Genomic DNA, 22,576 nt, shown 5'->3' on the forward strand with positions numbered 1-22,576 from the left:
TCCAAATGCTTGCAGCTGTTTGGTTTTTTGGAAAGATAAAATGAAAATAGCTGGGATAGTAATCCTTTAAATAATCTTAACATTGCCAAATTTAAGCTAGAATCATTTAAGAATCTTCTAATAATTAATGAAACATTCACCATGAAATATTCTTTTAAGGTAGAGATAGCTGAAATGATGAAAGGATTGCAAAGCAACTTTCAAATTGTTCAGCAAAAGGCCTATACTGGATTGATTCAATATAGATATTAATTTATTCAGGTTCAAAATAAAACAGAGCAAAGCTTCTTTAAAATGAAAGGCTCTCTTTTTTGCTTGCTGTTCTGAGATGCCAGGATTGGCATGGCACTGGAGAATGACCACAGCTAACTCCATTACCACAAAAGCAGTAGGTGCCATTTGGTCAATGTATGTTAGTAAAGCTTGGCCTTTTCTGGGAAGTTCTTGGAAGAATACCACTTATTTAACTTGAATAAAGGTGTATGTTGCTGCCCTTGATCACTGGGTTTTCTATGCTGGCAAGAAATTAATATTTAGATTACAGCTTGTAGGTTTTACTTGCCCTTCACTTACTCATGGGTAAAAGACACAAATCTGTCCAGTCATACAGAATTTAAAAGCAAGGTTTGACTCTAGACTGCATTTTAGACTCATCAGCCTTAAGTTCATTTGCAGAATAATGAAAGTTGCTTTGAACACACAGTAAGGTTGGAAGAATAACAGAGAACAGTTCCAAATGGTAACAACCATTAGTACAATGCTCATCTGAGAGATGACGAAGTGTATGCGATTCAAAGCAATATTTGCCTCACTGCTCCAAAAGAATTAAAGTGGAGACTTTAATAAGATAATAAAACTCATTGACACATTTTTAATGTCAATGCTGAAAGTTTTTGTTAGTTTCTGTTCATTTTTTATATTGTCCAACTACTCCTACTCATTTTCTTTATATTAAACATGGTATATTATTGGTAATAACTTCATAAATATATATATATATATATATAAGCCATCAAAATTGCAGAGCCCTTCAAAAGACTACAAAGCATTTGGGAACTACCTGATTCAATTCATTTCTTCAAAGCAGGTCAGATTCATAACTCTCCTTTGATAAAAGTCATGAATGATAACTGAAGGTTCATCAAACTGAAGCATTCTTTGAAGCTTTTCACAGCTCTTAAAAAAACATTTATTATGAATTTCCAGGACGCTGATGCCCCAAGAAAATAATTAATTCATTATAAAAAACATGTATCTATCAAGAAGAGTATAAATTGACCTCAAAATAAAAGCTATAGTATCTACATTTGAGATAAGTTCTCCCCTGCATCAACATAATTTTGTGATATTACAATTCTCTAAAATGGGAACAATCTGTATTTAAGAATTGGCTTCTGATTCAGGAATTTTTCAGTAAAATTTTACTCTTATTTAATCTATGGATACAGATATTGGTTTTTCCTAATTTAAAATAAATAATCACCCATACTTGCTTAACTGTGTTTGTAGACATTAAAGTTAAATGACAGATTTCTATGATAATCATCACACATGCTTATTGTATTTACTTCAAATATTTTTATCTTATATAATTTCTGAAATTGTACATACAATTATTTACAAGTAGCAAAATAGGAAAAAACAAAATGTAAAAGCAAAATATGTAATAAAATGGGGAAAAACTTATATGATAAAATTATATATATAGGATTATAAAAAATGTAAGGAGTAGGATTTGGCAAATTGTAATTATTAAGTACTTAATATCTCTTTATAATAATATTTCCAGTCTTCCACAGAGTCTGTGCTTCCCTGAGGATGGGCTCCAGCACAAGTCTGAAAGCTCAGAAAATTAAATCTCTGGTCCCAGATTGGATCCTGCAATATTATTCTGGGAAACATATATTTGCCTTCATTCGTGGTTTTTTTTTCTCTCTCAAAGTGAGAGTCATCATTTTGACGATATGCCAATTGCTCAGTGAATTCTTGTTTAGAAATCTTCTGCTTTAACTTCAAAGTCCACACTCAATATATGAAATCAATTAGTAAAGGGGGGGGGGCGTGTTACTTTCCTATTTTAGTTTGTGGATAACTGCATAAATGGATGCTCAATGATTGATCACAGTCTTTAAATGCTTCCAAGTGCAAATAGAGAGGTCTTAAAACATTCTTAGTTTAGCAAAAGTCTCTTTTATATACTTATCCAGATAGAATTTCTTGTGCTTTAGAAGTCAGGCTATGAATCTTTTCTTCTAGTGGCTTTGAAACAGAAGCCCAGGCACAGGCCAAGGCAGTTCATTTGGAGTGACTGATCCTGGGTATCCCATGTAGGATCAGTGAAAAGACTTTCCTGCTTTCTCCCTCCCCTGCTTAACTCAGTGCCTCCCTGGCTATTTCTGGCTAATTTCCCTCACTTCTGAAGCCTGAAATTTGTATAATTAAATTCTTCAGCTTCTGTTAACATGTTGATTTTGCTCTGGTGAACATTACTTTCAAAATTATTTAAACCTCTTAATGATGATAAAGGTAAGTGGCTGATTTGGGGTGGGGGTGGGGAGGGAGGAAAGACAGAGAAAACCAAGCAAGAGAGTGAGTGGAAATGGAATGAAGTTGCTGGAATCCTGAGCAGATACCTTCTAAAATGATCTTTTCTTAAGAGTTCTCACTTGTTATTCACTGAACTCTATATACCGATTCCACTCTTGTTCTGCACTGTCTCATGAAAACATCAAGAAGGATGAACTTAACATCATTTTTGCATTTACTGTTTCTTGTTCAGAAATGATAAAAAATTAGTATGACGACCTATAGCAGTAACGCCTTCATTTCTGGCATGCTCTGTGCATTTATATATTATTGTACTTAGCCTATGCAATTTAGCTTCCCTTGGTTCACACAATTTAAATCCTATAAATAAGATACTGACATTATCACTATAATCATGATCATAGTTATAGCTTTTATTAAAGGGCAAAACAACACATCACTGAATTCATGTAGTTTACAGTCAGTCCCTTCTAAAATTTGGTGAAACTAATGGCATGGTTTACATTTATATTCAGTTGAAAGATAAGAGTTTCAAATACATTCAGTCCTATAAAGAAAGAAAGAAAGAAAGAAAGAAAGAAAGAAAGAAAGAAAGAAAGAAAGAAAGAAAGAAAGAAAGAAAGAAAGAAAGAAAGAAAGAAAGAAAGGGAGGAGTTGCACAATGTTTTAAAAAGATTCATTCCTTGTCAGAATTAAAGTGAATTATCTTAGCAAAGCTACAGAATGAGCAGAATGGAACAGAATAACGGAGTTTGAAGGGACCTTGGAGGTTCAACACCCTGTTCAAGCAAGAGACCCGAAACCATTTCTGACAAATGGCTGTCCAGTCTCTTCTTAAAAGCCTCCAGTGTTGGAGCACCCACAACTTCTGAAGGCAAGTTGTTCCACTGGTTGATTGTTCTTAGTATCAGGAAATTTCTCCCTTAGTTCTAAGTTGCTTCTCTTCTTTTTTTAAAAACAAATTTTATTCAGTTTTTTACATTAAAAACAAACAAAAGGGAAAGCATCCTCTTTCTGAATGAACTTGTGTGGATATAACATTAAAGAAATATTGAAACAAAGTAAGAATCTTAGAAAGTGAAAGCAGAACCAGAATAAAGAAAAAAGCAAGGAAAGACTGACTGTGGGATTGATTGATGTTTTTGATATAGACCCTGGGCTGGAAAAATTGAGAACTTTAGAAAATTGAAAGAAGAAAGAAGGAAAGTGTTTTTTTTTTTTTTGTGGACTTTAACGATCATAAAATATAAGAGTGTGTAATGATGATATCTCTTCAGAAATTAAAAATGGAACTTAAAAATATGAGAGAATTACTACAGGAAAGAGGCGAATCACTTTGCTCTATGTTAGAAAAAATGGTCACCTTGTCAAAAGGTGGCACTCTCCATTATACAAAGTCTTCACCTTTTTCCCCTACTTTTTTGTTTAGGGTTTTTCGAACCTCAATATTCCAGGACAGTCCAGTCTCCAATTTGTAAACTTTATTATTATTATTTTTTGACAATCTTAAGTCCAGCTTTATTTTATGCCTGTTTATTACCAAAATATTTTAGTCCAATTTAGTTAAATCTTTAGTTCCGACTTCTTCCTTTCCTGGTTCAAAGCCCCGCTTAGCTGTCAAAAATATTTTCTTATTTTTTTTCCTGTCTTTTTTGTAATTTTGCTCACTTTTCTTTTCTTAAAAATTTCATGTTATCTTAATCCCGGGGCACTTTTGTATAATTGTATTGCCCAGTTGTACCGGTTCAGATGTTATCCATCTCTTTCTTCCCTCCTGCACAAATCTTAATCCAGCTGAGTCCTCTTCTTCGGGGTGGCCATTTTAAACCACCGTTGCAGTCATCTTCGGGGGAAAAAAGACCAAGCCCAGGAGGGGAGATGTGGCTCCCCTCAACCTGGCTTGTGGCTTCTCTTACTCCACCGCCTCTCCAAGGCAGCTTCAGCCCCTAATTGTAATAATCGAACAAAAGAGCACGGACCATAGCCACAGAGAGTCATGATCTAGGGTCCGTCAGCGAGGAGGCTCCACCTTCTTCCCCTAAGTTGCTTCTCTTCTTGATTAATTTCCATCCATTGCTTCTTGTCTTGGCTTCTGGTGCTTTGAAAAATAGGTTGACCCCTCTTCTTTGTGGCAGCTCCTCAAATAATAAAAGACTGCTATCATATCATCCCTAGTTCTTCCTTTCACTAGACTAGCCATACCCAGTTCCTGCAACTGTTCTTCATGTTTTAACCTTTAATCCCCCAATCATTTTTGTACTTCTTCTCTGCATCTTTCCATTTGTGGTGACCAAAACTGGAGGTGGTATTCCAAGTGTGATCTTACCAAGATCTTACCATAAAGCAACAGTACCTCTTCTGACAATCTTGATTCTATCCCTGTGTTAATGCTGCCTATGATTGCATTGGCTTTTTTCAGAGCTACAGCACATTGCTGGCTCATTTTTAAGAGGTTGTTGACTAGGATTCCAAGATTCTTCTCATAGTTACTGCTGTTGAGCCAACTTTCCCCTAGTCTGAACCTGTATATTTGGTTTTTCTTCCTTTTCTTTTCTTCTTTCTTTCTTAAGTGTAAAACCTTACTTTTTCTACATTAAATTTCATTTTGTTTGTTAGGGTCTAGTGTTCAAGTCTATTGAGGTCCATCTGAATCTTAAACCTATATTCTGGGGTCTTGGCTATTCTTGCTAGTTTGGTGTCATCTGCAAATGTCATGAGTTTTCCTCCTATTCCTTTATCTAAATCATTTATGCAGATATTAAAGAATACTGAGCATAAAACAGAACCATGTGCACCTCAGTGCTCCCCTCCTTCCATGTAGATGTAGCCCATTAAGGACTAAATGTTTGCCAACCATTTACAAATCCATCTGGTGGTGATGCTGTCTATCTCACATGTTTCAAATTTACTAAGAAATAGACTGTGATCTACTTTGTCAAATGCCTTACTGAAATCTATGTCCACAGCATTTCACTCATCCACTAGTTTAGTCACCTTGTCAAAGGATGAAATAAGATTTTTTTGGCATGATCTGTTTTTGACAAACTCATGTTGGCTTCTCATTATAACTTTGTTTCTAGTTGCTTGCAAATCTGTTGATTATTTTTTCCAGAATCTTTCCAGGTATTGATGTCGGGTTAATTGGTCTGTAGTTTCCTGAATTATTTTTCTCCCTTTTTTAAAAAGGGGACCACTTCAGCTCTTTTCCAGTCCTCTGGTAGTTCCCTGGTTCTCCAAGATCTTTGAAAGATTATGATACAATGGTTCTGAGATAAATCTGCCAGCTCCTTTAGAACTCTAGGATGTAATCCATCAGGTCTCAGTGATTTGAATTCATCTAGATTAGAAGGGTGTTCTCTCATCTTTTTCTTGGTTATTTTAGTTTTTTATTTCTAGACTGCCTTTTATTATTTTCAATTTGGTAGGTTAGGCTATATTTTCTTTTTGCATGAAGATTGACGCAAAGAATGAATTAAGCAGCTCTGCTTTTCTCTACTTGCCCATTACTTCTTTGCCATCATTTTCCATTCGTGGACCAATTGTTTCCTTGAATTTTTTTTAATATGTTGAAAGAAACTTTGTAAAATTGTTTTTGATATTTGTTGCAAATTTTAATTCATTCCAAGCATTAGCTTTCCTGACTTCATCTTTGCAAATTCGGGCTATTTGTTGTATTCTGCATTAGTTATGTGTCCCTCTTTCCATTTTTTTGTACTTAATTTTTTTTTTTTGTCTTTCAGTTTGTCAGAAAGTTCTTTGTCTAGCCATGCTGGTTTTTTCTTGGATTTCTTATTTTTCTTCTTCAGTGGTATTGTGGTGGACTGGCTTTTATAATAATATTCTTTAGAGTTTCCCAAGCTTCTTGAGTTGTTTTCCCTTTTAAGATTCTGGTCCATGATGTCCTTCCAAAGCTCTCTCTAAGTTTGTTGAAATCAGCTCTTTTAAAATCTGCTTTGATTATGTTCTATTGCTATGTCTGTATTATATTGAATTCTAATATGACTTGGTCACTCTCTCCCAAGGTTCCTGCAACTTTAACCCCTTATATCATTTCTTCTCTGTTAGTAAAAATTAGATCCAGTTCCCTCCTCTACCTTTTGTATAACAAAGTTATCAGCTAGGTTGATCAGGAACTGTTCCATCTTCACTTGATGCAGAGTTTGTCTCCAGGGGTGGGATCCGACCGGTATATAATTATCAGTTCGGTGCAGGGATGGGATTCTACCAGTTCACACATATTTGCTAGAACCAGTTGTTAACATTCTAAGCAGTTCAGAGAACTGTTTGTTAGAAGAAATTACTGGCCTAATCCTGTAAGGAAGGCAGGAAGGAAACATTCTATTGTTGCTTACAGAAACTGCTTCTCCGTTAACCCTTATTACATTCTTGGCAGCACTAGACTTCCTGTCTCAGGAACTTCTCTGGAGGGTTTTTTTTTCCAGCCTTTGCTGGTACTTTGCTTGTGTGGAGTGACCATTCAAAGTTACAATGGCACTGAAAAAAGTGACTTATGACCATTTTTCACACTTATGACTGTTGCAGTATCCCCACAGTCATAAGAGAGAGACCAAGTGAAGAGATGCATACCTCGATGATATTGTGTTGGCCACGCCCAGCCAATAATATGACCACCAAACCAGGTCCACCAACTAAGCCATGCCCACAGAACCAGTTGTTAAAAAATTTGAATCCCACCCCTGGATCGGTGATTTACGTTTTGCGTGTCTTGGGGTTTTATGCTTGGAATCAAGCCCCAAGCCCTAAAGATCCTATAGATTGGTTACCCTCCTCACTCATTTTAGGTATAAATATAGGTAATGCAGACAATGGTCTAGTAATTCCAGGTCATCTGTGGGATTGATTATTTTAGTAAGGTTCTCAGCCACATCTTTGATTTTTGCTCCGGGGAGACAACATTCCTCTCTAGATTGGGTATTCCATCTACAGATGATTGGTTCTGTTTCCCTAGAATTGAATCTCCCATAACCCAGCTTCGGGGGAGTTGGAGGCTTTGGTTCATTTCCTTCCTCTGTAGCCACTCTCAGTATTGATAGGAGGGGAGAGATCCAGCCCTTGCTCACTACTTTGTGGGGTTCCACAGGTACTCTTTTCACTCCTGTTCAACATTTATATGAAGCCATTGGGTGAGATCATCCATCACCATGGGCCAGGGTATCATTAATATGCTGATGATGTGGCTTCCGATTTGCAAGGCTTTGGCGGCAGCAGGAATCCGCGATCGTGCACGGTTCCTGCTGCGCTCGCTGCCAAAGTGCCTCCGATCCAGCTGGATCTAGAGGATATGGTTGCCCTGTAGAGGCAACCGAAGAGAGAGGAGATCCGGGTAGAGGCTTAAGAGTATCGCAAACCCCCTCCTCAGTCAGCTAAACTCCTTTTTCCCAAGGTGGTGGAGCGGCGGTCAGCAATGGCCACCACAAAGAAGCCTGAAGCCGGGTAAGATTGTGCAGGAGGAAGTTAGAGAAAGTGAAAGTTTTTTTGGCTGAACCAGGATAACAAGGAACTTTTAAATACCCTGGAATCTTAATTGCTTGAATGATACATTGTTTCCTAAGAAGATTGGAAAGCGGCGGAAGAAAAGTGAAAGGGAAAGTTATTTTTTTCTCACTCTCCCTCCCCATGGAAATAGCTGGTGGAAATTGGAAAAACCTGCTTGGGCATAGAAGGTAATTAAATTTCAAACTTAAAGCCAAGAGGATAAAAGATTTCTGAACAATGGAATCAAAAACTAAAACCTTTTTTTGTTATAAGTGGGAGGGAAGAGGTAAATAATTTATTTTAAGATTGTATTGAAGGAGACTGCTTGCAGTTTACAAGATTAGAAATAAATGACAATAAGACTTCTAAAAATTACTTTGGGACTCTACCCCAGGAAGAGAAAATATAAAAAGAAAGTGCTAAATGAAACAATTTGTTCTGATTTGGATTACTTTGTGACTTTTGGATTTTGGGGGACTATTTCTTGAGGGATTAAAAACATTTGGGTTGTGCTTAAGGGGAAAAAAATGGCGCTATTGGTTGAAGAATTGCAAATGGAATTTCAAAAGCTAAAAGAAGAGGAACAAGAAGGCAAGGGCTCTTCTGGATCTATTTTTCACTTTTTAGAAATGGCGATTTCTACCTATCAAGAAATACAACAACAAGAAGGCTGGGATGAAGGAGAAGAAGCCATCTTTAATGGACAGACAATCTCACTTGAAGAAGAAAAGAGAAAGGGGGAAAGAAAACGGAGAACTCAGAACTTAAAAAAGCAACCAAGAAAGGGAAAAATAAGATGAAAAATCGATACAATGTCAGAAAGCAACAGAAAAGAGAAATACAACAGAGAGGGGAGATTAAGAGGATGGAGTTTGAGAGATGGGGGTGGTAAAAAGGCTAGAATTGATAAGAAAGGAAGGGAAAAAGGAAAGAGAAGTCATAAAGGTTTAAAACAAGATGTTATAAAACAGTTTTTTTTCAGAGATAAAGGGTAAACAATAATTTAAAAAATGATTCTGCAAAAGTACGTAAGATTGTATTGTAGATATTAGTATTTGAAATTGAGTTAGAAAACTGAAATATTATATGAGTTAATAATGCATTAAAGGGAACGTATAAAAATGTTTAAGATTTAACAATAGAGTTTAACTTTCTATGGAATATTGTCTTTACTATTTTATAAACTTAATTCTCTTTTTTTCTTTTTTCATTATTCTAAAATGTGATACTTAGAATGTACTAAGCAGAATCAGCATGGAAAGTATGTATTTTAAGTGTTAAATTTAGGGGAAAGATAAAAAGTTGTCATACTTCAACCAGTGATTACAGGAGAAATATTGTACTAGAAAGAAAAGAAAAATAGATAATTGAAAGAGAATGGACAAAAGATGCAAGTATAATTATTTAAACTGAGATGAAATGAATAAAATAGAATTAAGAGAGTGAATGAAGTTATGAATGAATGAGTGAATGAATGTTAGCTTCTCCCTTTCCTGGGTGTTTTGATCTTTGCTCATTGTTCCTTCTATATTTTCCAGTTTTCCCTCTATGCCATGCATTAGTTTCATAATCTCCTTATATTTTTTTCCATAATGTCTTTTATGCTTTGAAACATCAATGCCATCTCTTCCAAAGTTCTACTTATTTCCCCCTGATGGAGCATCTTGTCTTGTTTTAATAAGTCCCACTTTTATCCAATAGTCCAAGAACTGTATATTCAGGCCTAAAATTGTTCTTCAAAAAATACACTGATCATAATTTTTTGTGATCCATAATTAATCAACCAGTTCCATTTAAGTAGTAGCAGAAGAAATAAATGAAATTTTTGCTAATCAACTAACCAATGTATGTAGGAAACACACCATAGCAATAATGGGGGACTTTAAATCCCCTGACATCATCTGGGAGATAAACTCTGCACAAGTGCGAGATCAAACAGATTCCTGACCAACCTAGCTGACAACTTCATTTCCCAAAAGGTAGAGGTGGCAACTAGAGAGACAACTATTTTGGACTGTATTCTTATCAACAGAGAAGAAGTGATAGAAAGGATTGAGGTTGCAGGAACTTTAGGGGAGAGTGACCATGTCATATTAGAATTCAATATAAAACAGACACGGGCACAGAACATAATCGAACCAATGTTTTAGACTTTAAAAGAGCTTATTTTAACAAACTCAGAAAGAGCTTGGGAAGGATCCCATTAATGAAACAGCATCTAGGGTGACATAATAGCAGTCATGGGGGTTGCCACAAAGAAGAAGAGAGTCGAGCTATTCTCCAAAGCACCTGGGGGCAGGACAAGAAGCAATGGATAAAAACTATTATAGAAGAGAAGCAACCTAGTTCTAAGAAGAAATTTCCTGACAGAACAATGGAACAGTGGAACAAATTGCCTCCAGAAGTTGTAAATGATCCAACACTGGACGTTTTTAAGAAGACATTTGTCTGAAATGGTATAGGGTTTCCTGCCTAAGCAGGGGGTTTGACTAGAATAACTGCAAGGTCTATTTCTAATTCTATTTATATATTCCAGAGTTCTGAAGGAACTACCAAGAAGTAGGTTGTGGTCTACCCTGTTAAATGCCTTGCTGAGGTCTAAGTATACTATGTTCACAGTATTTCACTGGTCTAGTAATATAGACTTTATGTCAAAGAATGAAATAAGATTAGTTTGGCATGATCTGTTTTTAACAAGCCCGTGCTGACTTCTATATATTACTTTACTCGTTTATAGATGTTCACAGATCTGTTTTTTATTATTTTTTCCAGTATCTTTCCTGGTATTGATGTTAGGCTGTTTGGTCTGTAGTTTCCTGGATCTATTTTTCCCCTCCTTTTTTTGAAGATGAGAACTACAACAGGTCTTTTCCAGTCCTTGGGTAGTTCCCCGAGGCTCCAGGATTTTTGAAAGATATGGTACAGTGATTCTGAGATTACATCTGCCAACTCCTTTAGAGCTCTGGGATATAATCTGTCAGGTCCCGGTGATTTATATTCATCAAGATCAGACAGGTGTTCTCTTACCAATTTTTTTTTTGCTTATTTTAATTTTTATTTCTAGTCTGTCTTTTCAGTTGTGTTTTTGATATGTTGGGTTCAGAGGTGGTATTCAGCAGGTTCTGATCAGTTCTGGAGAACCGGTAGTGGAAATTTTGAGTAGTTTGGAGAATCAGCAAATACTACCTCTGACTGGAGATTTTACAGTATTCTTCTCCTGCCATGCCCACCAAACCATGCCCACAGAATCAGTAGTAAAAAAAATTGAATCCCACCACTGGTTGGGTTATAGTTTCTTTTTGTGTGAAGGTTGATGAAAAAATGAATTAAGCAGCTCTGCTTTCTCTCTGCTGCCTGTTATTTCCTTGCTGTTTTCTCTCTTAGTAGACTGACTCTTTCCTTGATTTTTTTCTTGTATTTTATTTGTTTAAACTTTTTTTGTTATCTTTGATTTTCGTTGCAAGTCTTTGTTCATTCTGAGCTTTTGCTTTCCTGACTTCGTCTTTGCAGATTCTGGCTATCTGCTGATATACTGCCTCTTTCCATTTTTTGTACTTATCCTTTTTTGTCCCAAAGAACAAACACAGACAAAGGCAGCAGCCCCCACCTTTTAAGGTTTAATAATGAATTCTGTTCTGAAGGCTGCTTTCCATTATTTAGCTCTGACAAGAAAGAGCCTTGCCAAGTTGTTTGTCAAGGCTGTCAAAAACCCAGAGATAAGAACTAATTTACAAATTTCTCCAAACACGAACTAAGATGTCCACCAGTTGAGTTTAAGAGCTTCTTTGCTGTCTACAAAGAACACTTTTCCAAATCTGGCTTTTATCCTCTTGAGGGAGGGGCCATTACCTTGCAGCCTTACTCCCAAGTCGCCTGTGCTACTGTAATTGTTCTTTTCTCCGAGCAATCTTTCGTGCACGTGCACTTGGCACAGGCGCCTGGGGAACCTCCTCATCACTGCTGCCAGCCCCCACAATCTCTGAAGGCAGCAGTCCACTCTCTTATGGTCCTGGCCCTTCATCAGAGTCCTCGCTCTCCTCAGCCATCTGCACCTGCTGCCGGCTAACCACAGCAGTTTTGTCCTTTAGTTTATCAGAGAAATCTTTGTGTTGGTTCTTTGTTTTTCTTTTTCAGTGGAATTATACTGGGCTGGGCTTTTATGATCATATTTTTTCAGTTTCCCAAGCTTCTTGTGTTGTTTTCCCCTTTAGGATTTTCACTGAAGGAATCTTTCCCAAGTTCTTTCTATGTTTGTTAAAATTAGCTCTTTTAAAATCTAAGAGTCTGATATGATTGTGTTCTATTGCTTGTGTTTCCATTATGTTGAATTCCAGTATGACATTGTCACTCTCATCCAAGGCTCCTGCAGTTTCAACTCCCTCTATCACTTCTTCTCTGTTCATAAGAATTCAGTCCGGTATGGCTGTCCCTCTAGTTCTCTCCTCTATCTTTTGGACAACAAAGTTGTCAGCTAGGTAAGTCAGGAACCTATTTGATTTCTTATTTGGTGCAGAATAAGTCTTCCAGTTGATGTCAGGGTAATTGAAGTCCCCCCATTACTACTGTACTATGTTTCTTAAACATATTTGTTAATTGGTTAGCAAAAAGTACACCTATTTTTTTCTGCTTGGTTGGGTGATCTGTAGTATACACCTATGCCCATGTCATTCTTTTTTTCTTTACCCATATACATTCTAGAAGTTTTTTGTCTTTGGTTTTGTGCATTTCTATAGCAATATATTGGTCCTTTACATACAGTGCAACTCCACCTCTTCTTTTATGGGGTCTGTTTTTTTTGAACAGTTTGTATTCTTCTATCAGTATGTTTCAGTCATGGGTTTCTCCCCGCCAAGTTTCAATGATTCAAACTATACCATGTCTACTGTCAGATCCGTGTATCTGCCATTCTTCAATGGAAGAAGAAGCGGGGAGGGAAGTTGGTAAAACAAATCCTTTTTTGATGTAACTTGAATATATTAAATCTTACACTGAATTTGTATAACCTACACTTGATATACAACTGAGAGACTGAAACCAGATGCCCCAGAAACCTGCCACCTCTGGAAGAGACAGCAAAAGAGAAGGGACCATAAAAATTCCAGCCAGGAGATGTTTCCTGAGAAGCCCTCCAGAAGATCATTCTCAGAAGAGGGGAGGGGGAATTAACACGGTTGATTCTTTGTTTTACGAAATACACATCAAGATAAGGGGAGGGGTCCTAAACTCCCTTATCTATCACTGCATGCCTAGGAGACGTTAGATGCTGCTTTTGAATCCCTACTTGAATTGTCTCATCTCAATAAAGGATTTCTTTTGAAACACCTAGATTTCAGAAGTTCATTCTTGTTGATTAAAATGGGAAAAGTTCAGTAGCCTGACATCTACCTTCATACATTAATAATTCAAGTTCACCCTATTTGTTCCCCAAACTTTGTCAATTTGTATATTTGAGATCTTTAAGTCTGACTCTGGGTATGTTTCTTATGTCTTCTATTTGGTGTTTGAGTTTGTCTTCTTGCATCCATCTCTGCATCACATGGTCCAATCAAATAAATACCCCAAATTCAGCTATCTTCTATCATGCCTTCCCAGGTGCAAGCTGGATATCCTTGGCTCCCAGGGAAAATAATGTTGTTATGATTAAACACCTCACACTATCTACATTTCCCCCTTTCGTTCCCTTTTGATGTCTTTCTAAAAAGCCTTTGCCACTGAGACATGCAACATTCATTGTAGATTGGATCATCTTAAGAAATATTCTGCATGAAATCTACCTCTACTTGTGAACCTTCCATAAGACAAATCTATCAAATATGTGCAATATTTCAGATCATACTAATTTTGATTCTATGTAAATCATTTTGTTACTGCACTAACCTTCCTTTTATCAGCTATTAATAGAGGAATTGTAATAGCTTTGAACTAAAATTACAATAACCTATTTTAATCTGAAACTCAACACTCATTACGGAAAAGTTCTTATGAAATTGCAAGACACAACATTTATTGATTTAATGGCTCAAGAGAGGTGAACCTTATAGATTCTGAGTCAGATTTTTAATAATCTAAATATTTCGGGTAATATGTGCACATTATAATCATGTATCAATCCTCTCCAATGGTTTACTTATTTTTCTACCTTTTATCAAAGCTTTTATCAAACCTTTTATCAAAGCTTATTTTGCTGCCTTTTATATTCTTCTGTTTGCATTTTAATTGGGTTTGGGAATTAGCAGCAAAAGACTGTAGAAAAATAGTGGCAACATTAATGCAAAGTATTGAAATTGCAGGATAAAATACAGGAAACAAATATCAGGACAGGCAGTTTGTCAGATGGATTTAAATCTACTAATTTATCATATGAATAGCCTTTCCAAATCTGAATGCCTTGTATGCACAGGAAGATCTTGTATCCATTGTACTAGCCTTTGTTCCAGATGTCATTACAATAGATAAATCCAGTCCTCTAAACAGCAACATACTGAAGTTGATACATTTGTTTGCTTTGTTCTATTCTAGATAGAATTTTTATAGTAGCCTTTCCAACCTGGAGACTTCTACTGCCTGTATAACTAGAGAGCCCATTACCTATCATTGTCATGCTGATAATTGCAATTCAAAGCATCTCAGGCTTTGAAAAGATCTCAGACTATGAAAAGATACTTGCAGTTATCTAGCTTTAATCTGGCTAGCAATATCTAGCTTTTAGAAGGTAGGCAGTAGTAATAAGCAATAAAAACAGTATCTCCTCAAATCCGGTTTCTCTTATTTTTTTTCTGTTTGAATAGAGCATTTTATAATTCCTATTGATAAATTGATAAAATCAAATAAATTGAGAATCCATAGATAAGAAAAATTAGGTAAACATTTGGCAAAAATAAATATAATCTATATTATCTGAAAAACAGTTACGTTTCAAATGAGTTTGATATTTAGAAGTAAGGATTTAAATTAATTATCAAGTATACGTTCACATAAGCTCTAAGAGTAAAAGTACAGATGGAAAATGCTTTTTCATCTATATTTCATAATCATAAGCTTCCTAACAAACAGGAAGCAGCAAGTGAAGCTAAGCAGAATCACATCTGATACCTGTACAAGCCCCCACCCACCCCCCCCAGCTGTGTGCTTTCTCCTCTTCTCTTCTTATATACCAATGACTGCATCTCAAATGATCCATCTGTTAAAATACTGAAGTTTGCAGATGATACAACAGTGATTGGTCTCATCTGAATCATTATACAGACAGGAAGTTGTATAACTTGCCTCGTGGTATAACCGGAACAATCTGGAACTGAACACACTCAAAACTGTAGAAATGGTGGTTGAGTTTAAAAGAAACCTTCCCATGCTACCACCTCTTACAATACTAGACCCTCAAATATTCAAATACTCAAATATAGCCCCTCAAATACTGGAATACTACTATCACGTCACCTCTAATTCTTCTTTTCTTTAGACTAACCAAATCCAAATCCTGCAGCCGTTCTTCATATGTTTTAGTCTCCAGGCCATTGATCATCTTAGTTACTCTTCTCTGAACTTTTTCCAAAGTCTCAACATCTTTTTTTGTAGTATGATGACTAAAATTGGTTTCAGAATCTTACTGTGGTTTTATACAGTGGTACTTCATGTGATCTTGATTCTATGCCTTTGTTTATACAACCCAGGATTATATTAGCTTTTTGGGCTGCTACTGCACATTGTTGGCTCAAGACAGGGCTAGTAAAATATTGCTCAGTAGGCCGATGTAACTCCTGCAAACCCTAGGACTTTGGAAAACAGAATGATTACCCCCAATGACATGATGAATAAAATGCATAGTTTTTAATGATTTTTGTGATTTTGCTTCTCTGAGCTGCATGAAATAGTGTGTATTTTGGAGTATTTGAAACCAAGCATTGCATTATTATTCAACATCAGCTCCAGCTGATGATTTGATGGCTGAAGGCCGATTGATGAAATACAAATTCTACTTTCTAGCCTTATTCTAATAAGCCATCTGTCAGCCATGTTATATGGTCTTAAAACTGAATGGCCTCGCAATGTCACACTTATAGGCTGATGATCGCTATTGTCGCTAAGGTGTACTATGACCTCCAAGAAGAGGTCAGCCTTATCTCTAGACACACAAAAGAGATCCAGTACACTGCTTGAATTAGTTGAGTGGTATGTATAAGGGTATGTGTAATTCTTATCCTTACCTCCCAAAATTTGGAGATTACCCTTAAAAATTAAGGAGACTAGAAGCAAACCAGCGGCATTACTTTTACAATCTCTCGAGAGCCACTGAGGATGGTTTTCAAAGAACTCTTTGATTCCCTTCTTCTAGGCAAGCTCATACAAAGAGGGACCCAGTCTAGTGTTCAGATCTCCTAATAAAACCACTATGGACTGAGGATACAGTATTGCTATATCTTCTAGGATAACTTCCAGGCACATCCATTATTCAGAATTATAGTGCTGGGATGTGCTTGGGGGAATATACACATTTACCAATATTAACTCAAACTGGTCATATTCAAATTTGACAGCTAGAAAGTACAGATACTTATCTTCATTATATAATTTCTCTCCCTGCCATTGCAATTCTTGCTTTATAAGAATGCATAGTCCACCAGAGAGTCTCCCTTTTGTTCTTTGTTTTTTGGGCTGGGGAGGCCCATCCCTGAAAGCCTGGCAGTTGTACTGGTTCGTCCACTTCGGTTCGCCAAGTTTCTTGAAGGGCTATTACGTCAAATCTAGAGAAAAAGCTCATTAGTCCACTATCAACTATCCCTTTCCAGACCACTATGTTCCAGGTCACCAACTGTATGGGGTTCTCAGAAGCAAGATGATCTGGCTTGGTTAATTGGCTGGATGGTAAAGATGTCAGATGTCAACTTGACATGGAGCCAGATCAATATCATCTAAGCTTCCCATATAAACACAATTGTTGTGAGGTTCGATATTTCTCTTCATGGGTTGCAGAACTTGTTGTTGCTCCTCTATATCTCGGTTGCCTTTGCTCTTGCTCCAAGAATGATTTTTTCCCAATGGGCAGGTACTCTGGTTTAAATCTATAAATGTAGATTTATGTCCATTTTTGGAGTGGCATAGCTGATTCATCTTGTGAAAAGCTGTTATGGGAGCTTCTAAATCAATTGAAGATGGAAGCTAGATTATCTCCTTAGTGTTTGTCAGTTTAGGGGACACTGTGTGATGAAGCCCTTTGTCTTTCAGTTGTTTCTCAGAGGTTGGGTCAGTCAGTGAAGTTACCCCACAGTCAGCCTGTATGACAGTACCTTCTTTTACTGTTAAAGTAGAGGCAGTTTGTTGATTAAATACATTGTCACAAGATTGCGTGGTTAGTGGAGCCAAATTAAATAGAGGCTTTGCTGTAGTGTTGTCAATGCCTCTTTTAGGTCATCCAATCTTTGAATGATGTTAACTTGCTCAGGTTCTGACAATGCACTGAATAAGTCAATCAATGTTTCCTCTGGCACATCCTCAGCAGTTCCTACAGCTGTGGGTAACACAGTTTGTATATTGCTTCTTTGCCTTCTCAGGGTCAGTTCACTTGCAACAGCCTCAGGTTTAGCAATGTGAGAGCTGTTGCAGCCTAGATTTAAAGCAACAGTTCCCATTTGGTGATGCTATTTCAGGAGTGGGTACACTTTTTCTGAACAAAAAACCCTTATTGGAAATATTGAGAAGGTGCTCAGAAAGGGCTTCATTCTGAAAAGCATGGAGGGTATTATGGGTTGCTTGAACAATAGGAGAATTTTCATACATTGCATTCTTGCTGGCAGCCACTCTGCATGTAGTAGTCTATCAGAGTGAGTTCACAACAGAGCAGCTGGCTCAGGGACAGCTAATAAGCAGAAAAGCCAAGGGCCTGTATAAATCAGGGTAATCCTTTTATGAAACTAAGCTGAATGCAATTATTATAAGAAGGAAGTACAGTACTTCGTTTGTAAAGGGAATATTTGCTTGAAGAAAGGAAGGAAGAAAATAATCTTATTTTTAAGGATAAGATTCATTCAATTTAAAAAAAGGGAAATAAAACAGCTCTTTAGGAAGAAGACCAATTATTTTTGCTTGCTTCAAAGAGAGGCTGCATGAGATGAAAAATGCCATCCCCCCCCTGTTCTAAAAGCATTAAAAATGTTATTTGCTTAAAATGCTCACCCACAAATCATAAAGAAATAACTTTTACCAACCATTTTGAATCTGTGGAGATTATTATATGTCCTGGGCATTTTATTAAATTATTCTTTCAATTGTTTTAGTCTACTGCAGTTATGCAGTTAGTTATAAATTCAAAATAAATACAGCAATTACTATTAGTTCTCACAATGTTAGAATAATTCATTCAAATTAAATGAGAAGATTCAGGATCAATAAAAGAAAGCCTTTTTTTTTCATAAGGCACAATTCAGCCACAGAATTTGCAGCTATCAAATGTGATAATGCATATACAGTATTTATGGTTTTAAAAATGGACTGACTAAATTTATGGGACATCAGGTTATCAGTTCTAATGGCTGTCTGATACTTCAGGAATAGTATCTATGTATAATTTTTAGTGGGGATGGCTAAGAATTTCATTATGAATGGGTCAATACCTGAAACAATAAGATATTTAAATTGTGGAATTCTTTACGGTTTATTATCTAACCAGGTGCTATCTACTTGAACCAAGTTCAAAGAACACCACTAACTCCACAATTCAAGCATGAGCTACATATATTCATTCTCTTCTATTTACCTCTAGATTAATTGATTTGAATAGCTAGAAGACAACTGTCTGAGTCTTCTGAATTAGGCTTAGGTGTGTAAGTGAGTCTATGCAAGTTTATGGGAAACTTTCTTTTGAAATAGTTTTGGGTATTTGTGAAAGGAATCTAACTGTGACAGTACAAAAATGCAATTATTCCAGCTAGGAAATTTTAAATAATAAAAAAAACCTTGGATGTTTTTAGCGAGTGCTTATTTTAATATTAAGGGACAAAAAGCACAACTTGATGACAGATGCACTTTCTGCCCTGGGAAGCATTGTGAAACTAACCCATTTACATGGGTTCATATATATTTAATTTCCTTATAAATCTAAGGCTATTTGTTATGGCATGAATAAAGTCTACTGTTTATTAGGAATACTTGTATAAGTTTTGGATTCACAGAAAAAAATATTATGCAGCCTTCATATTTCTTCTATGGGTTTGTTTCTGTTGATTTCATTAATTTCAATGAAAGCAACATTTTATGTTTGTTTCTTTTTCACCTCTGAAGTCTGTTCTACGTATGTACAAGACAATGGTTGAATTACATCTAATTAGGTTTCTAAAACTCTTAATAAATCCAGCACTGCAGACAAACGGCCTTGGTAAAATCTTTGTCCCTTATATCTCCTGTGTCAAGAAGGATCTTACCGGAAGGATCAAAAGCCACCTGATTGCCAGGGTGTGGACCAGCATCAATGGAGAGCATTGGAACTCCCCTCCGAACATCCCACAGTTTCAATACACCATAAGAATCACAGGAAACAATTGTATCTCCCTGTAAAGCACAGGGAGGGGAGGGGAGAAGAGGGAAAAAACTTGATTATAATATAAAGGTGGACATGTTAAAACTTCAAATGTCTCTAAGAGAAAATATAGGAATCATTTCCCTAAATATTTCATTCTGAATGTCACTGTATGGCTATGTAAATCTTTTGAAAGAAATACTTGCAACACACAAGAAACTGTTCAAAGTACTTGTCTATTAATCAGTAAATCTGCCTTTTCTGCCAGGCTTACATGGTTGCTTCATAAACTTCTTCTGGCTATCTCCACATATAGGTTCATATACAACCATTTTATTTTGCTTCTTATCTAAAAGGAGATAGCACCCACATCCTGCCCCCTGTGTGTGAGTGAATGGTTATGTTGACTATTGATTGCTGTGTTTGCTGGATGGGTTTCATCTTTTTATATATATTATCCTTTTAATGTATTAAAATATTAATTCTGTAATATTGCCCAGAGTTATATATTTGAAATAGGGAGCATATGTCCAATAAACAAATAGATTGGTAGAAGGTTATAGTAAAAGCAAGACAATAGTTAGACATCTCACAAAATTTGTTTTTCTGTCTTTGGTTTACAACTCACTTTTAGTTTACTATAAATTTGGAAGAGGGTTTTTTTTTTTGCCCCAATTTTTTATTCTCCTCTACATGGAGCCACAATGGCACAGTGGTTAGAATGCAGTACTGCAGGCTATTTCTGCTACCTGCCAGCTGCCTGCAATTTGGCAGTTCGAATATCACCAGGCTTAGGGTTGACTCAGCCTTCCATCCTTCCAAGGTCAGTAAAACAAGGGCCCAGATTGTTGGCAATATGCTGACTCTGTAAAACTGCTTAGAGAGGGCTGTAAAACACTATCAAGCAGCATATATGTCTAAGTGCTGTTGCTATTTTCAATAATTGTAACAGTTTATGACTTAATCCCTTCAGTCAAAAATAAAATCTTTTTGAGACAAACTGTTGGTGATTTCATGCACATATACCACAAAGCAAATTAATTTTATTTCTTCCACTGTTTTCTTGAATTCCTAGGATACCCAACTGTTCTAGGATTTCTTGATAGTCTTCCATCCAAGTATTAAGCATGCACAACCCAACTTTGAATTTTGAAATGAAACCAATGTTAACCATGGAGAGTACCTAGACTCAAAGGAGCTGAGATCACATGTGTCAAGAGCAAAGAACATTCTTCAGCACTTTTTCTTTTTAATGTAATTATAAACCTTACTCTTGCTATTAAAAATTCTGAAAATTCTGTCTTTTCTTTTATAGTAGCTGACATATTGGTACCCATGCATGTTTTGTAGTTATGTAAGAAACATTTTCCATTACAACATTTCTTTGATAGAAGATTTTGGTATCATATTTGATTTCTCTATAAATTAGAATAAATCCGATCTAATGTAGATCTCATTCAGTAATAAACCTACTATGTTTATAATTTGGAGCCTTAGACTGTACCCAGATATTTTAATTTATCTTGTAAACTTATCTTCTATTTTGGCACCACACCAGTAAGTTTTAGTATTTTTTTTAAACAAGTTTTATTCAGTTTTCCATATTTTAACATCTCTTTTTTAGTGAACAGCATGATTACAGGTTTCACTTATACATACAAATATGACCATGGTTAAATATTCAATTTTTATATCCAATTCCTTAACAGTGCTTTTAATACATTTTCTATTTTATTGTATTATTCCAAATATTTATCTCATTATTTAATTCACTTATGATAACTTCATAATCATTATACTTTAGTACTTTTAACTGTCACATTTGTATATTTCATCTTAAATTCTAATTTAAAAAAGACACTTCTTCTATAAATTGGTTTGCCCCTGAAATCTCAATATAAGTGTGCCACCTCTAAGTTATAAATTCATTTTCACCCCTTTTAAATCTTGTTAAAACATTTAACATTACCTAAAACATTAAACTTAATAATCCCTTTAAAACTACATAGCATATATAAATCAGATTCTGCATGATTTTTCTCCTTTTAAATTTCATTAAATTCCCCCCCCCCCCAAAAGGACTTATTAATCTACTCATTCAAACAGTAAAACAATCCTAAACCCTAAAGTTAATTCCATTTCAGCTCTCCTCCTATATCATTTCCTTTATTTCCACATATTTAATACACATATTCCATTAATTATTCCATTCATATTTAAACCAAAAAAGCCAACATTCCAATCTTAAAAATATATCACTATATCTAATATACTTATTTCATTATTTGTTACAATTATCTCTCTACATAAAGAGGAAGAGCATTAGATTCCATTATCCAAAAAATAACAATTCTGTTTTTCCATCTTGTCAGTCTATATGTCCCTATTTCATAACTATAAATTTATTTATATTACCCCTCAGTACCTTGCAGAATCCCCTTTCTATATAATAATCACCCATTATCTCCTTGTCCAATTAAGGATTTCCCCATTTTTTTTACAATTCCCATATTTCTTTGTTTCCAAAACCTGTTTCTTGTCCTTCTTTCCCCGTCTTTTCTCCTTTGTTCTTTCACTCCAGTTTTTATCCCTCTCTCTATTTATAGCTTCCTTTCGCCCTTTGAATTTCTGCTGACTCTTTTTCCCTTTTTTAATTTTTTGGATATTCCCCTTTTTATTTAATTTCTTAAATCTCCTGTATTTATTTCCAACTCTTTTCTTCTTTCTTTCAAGAGTTCTTGGTTCTCGATGATCACTAAAGATAGTCTCTTCTATGATTTGCTCCACCTCCTATTCTGATTTTTGTCTTTGTTGTTCATATTCTGCTGTCGCATTTTCAATAAATTTTAAAGCAAAACCCAGCAATTCACCTCGTTCTTGTAGTGTTTCTTTCATTTTTCTGAGTTCCATTTTTAATGCCAGAAGAGAAATTGCCATTTTACAACTTTCTGATTTGCAATTTAATCCAAATAGTATCTTTAAAGTTTATTTCCAACAGTCAACTTTTCTTCCTCTCAAGTTTTT

At 35.7% G+C, this 22,576-nt stretch overlaps 1 protein-coding gene across 3 annotated transcripts in view; it reads right to left on the minus strand.

The window, feature by feature from the left end:
* SPAG16 (sperm associated antigen 16) overlaps positions 1-22,576 on the minus strand; it is a 173,518-nt gene that overhangs the window by 21,285 nt on the left and 129,657 nt on the right. For all 3 annotated transcript variants that reach the window (XM_087919614.1, XM_087919613.1, XM_087919615.1), the window contains one exon: positions 19,458-19,584. In XM_087919614.1, coding sequence (XP_087775740.1) covers positions 19,458-19,584 — 127 coding nt within the window. The remainder of the gene's footprint in view (positions 1-19,457; positions 19,585-22,576) is intronic.

This window comes from Pseudonaja textilis, chromosome 1 (genome assembly GCF_049901715.1).
Source record: "Pseudonaja textilis isolate UNSWEBS1 chromosome 1, rPseTex1.2, whole genome shotgun sequence".
In the NCBI taxonomy this organism is placed as follows: domain Eukaryota; kingdom Metazoa; phylum Chordata; class Lepidosauria; order Squamata; family Elapidae; genus Pseudonaja; species Pseudonaja textilis.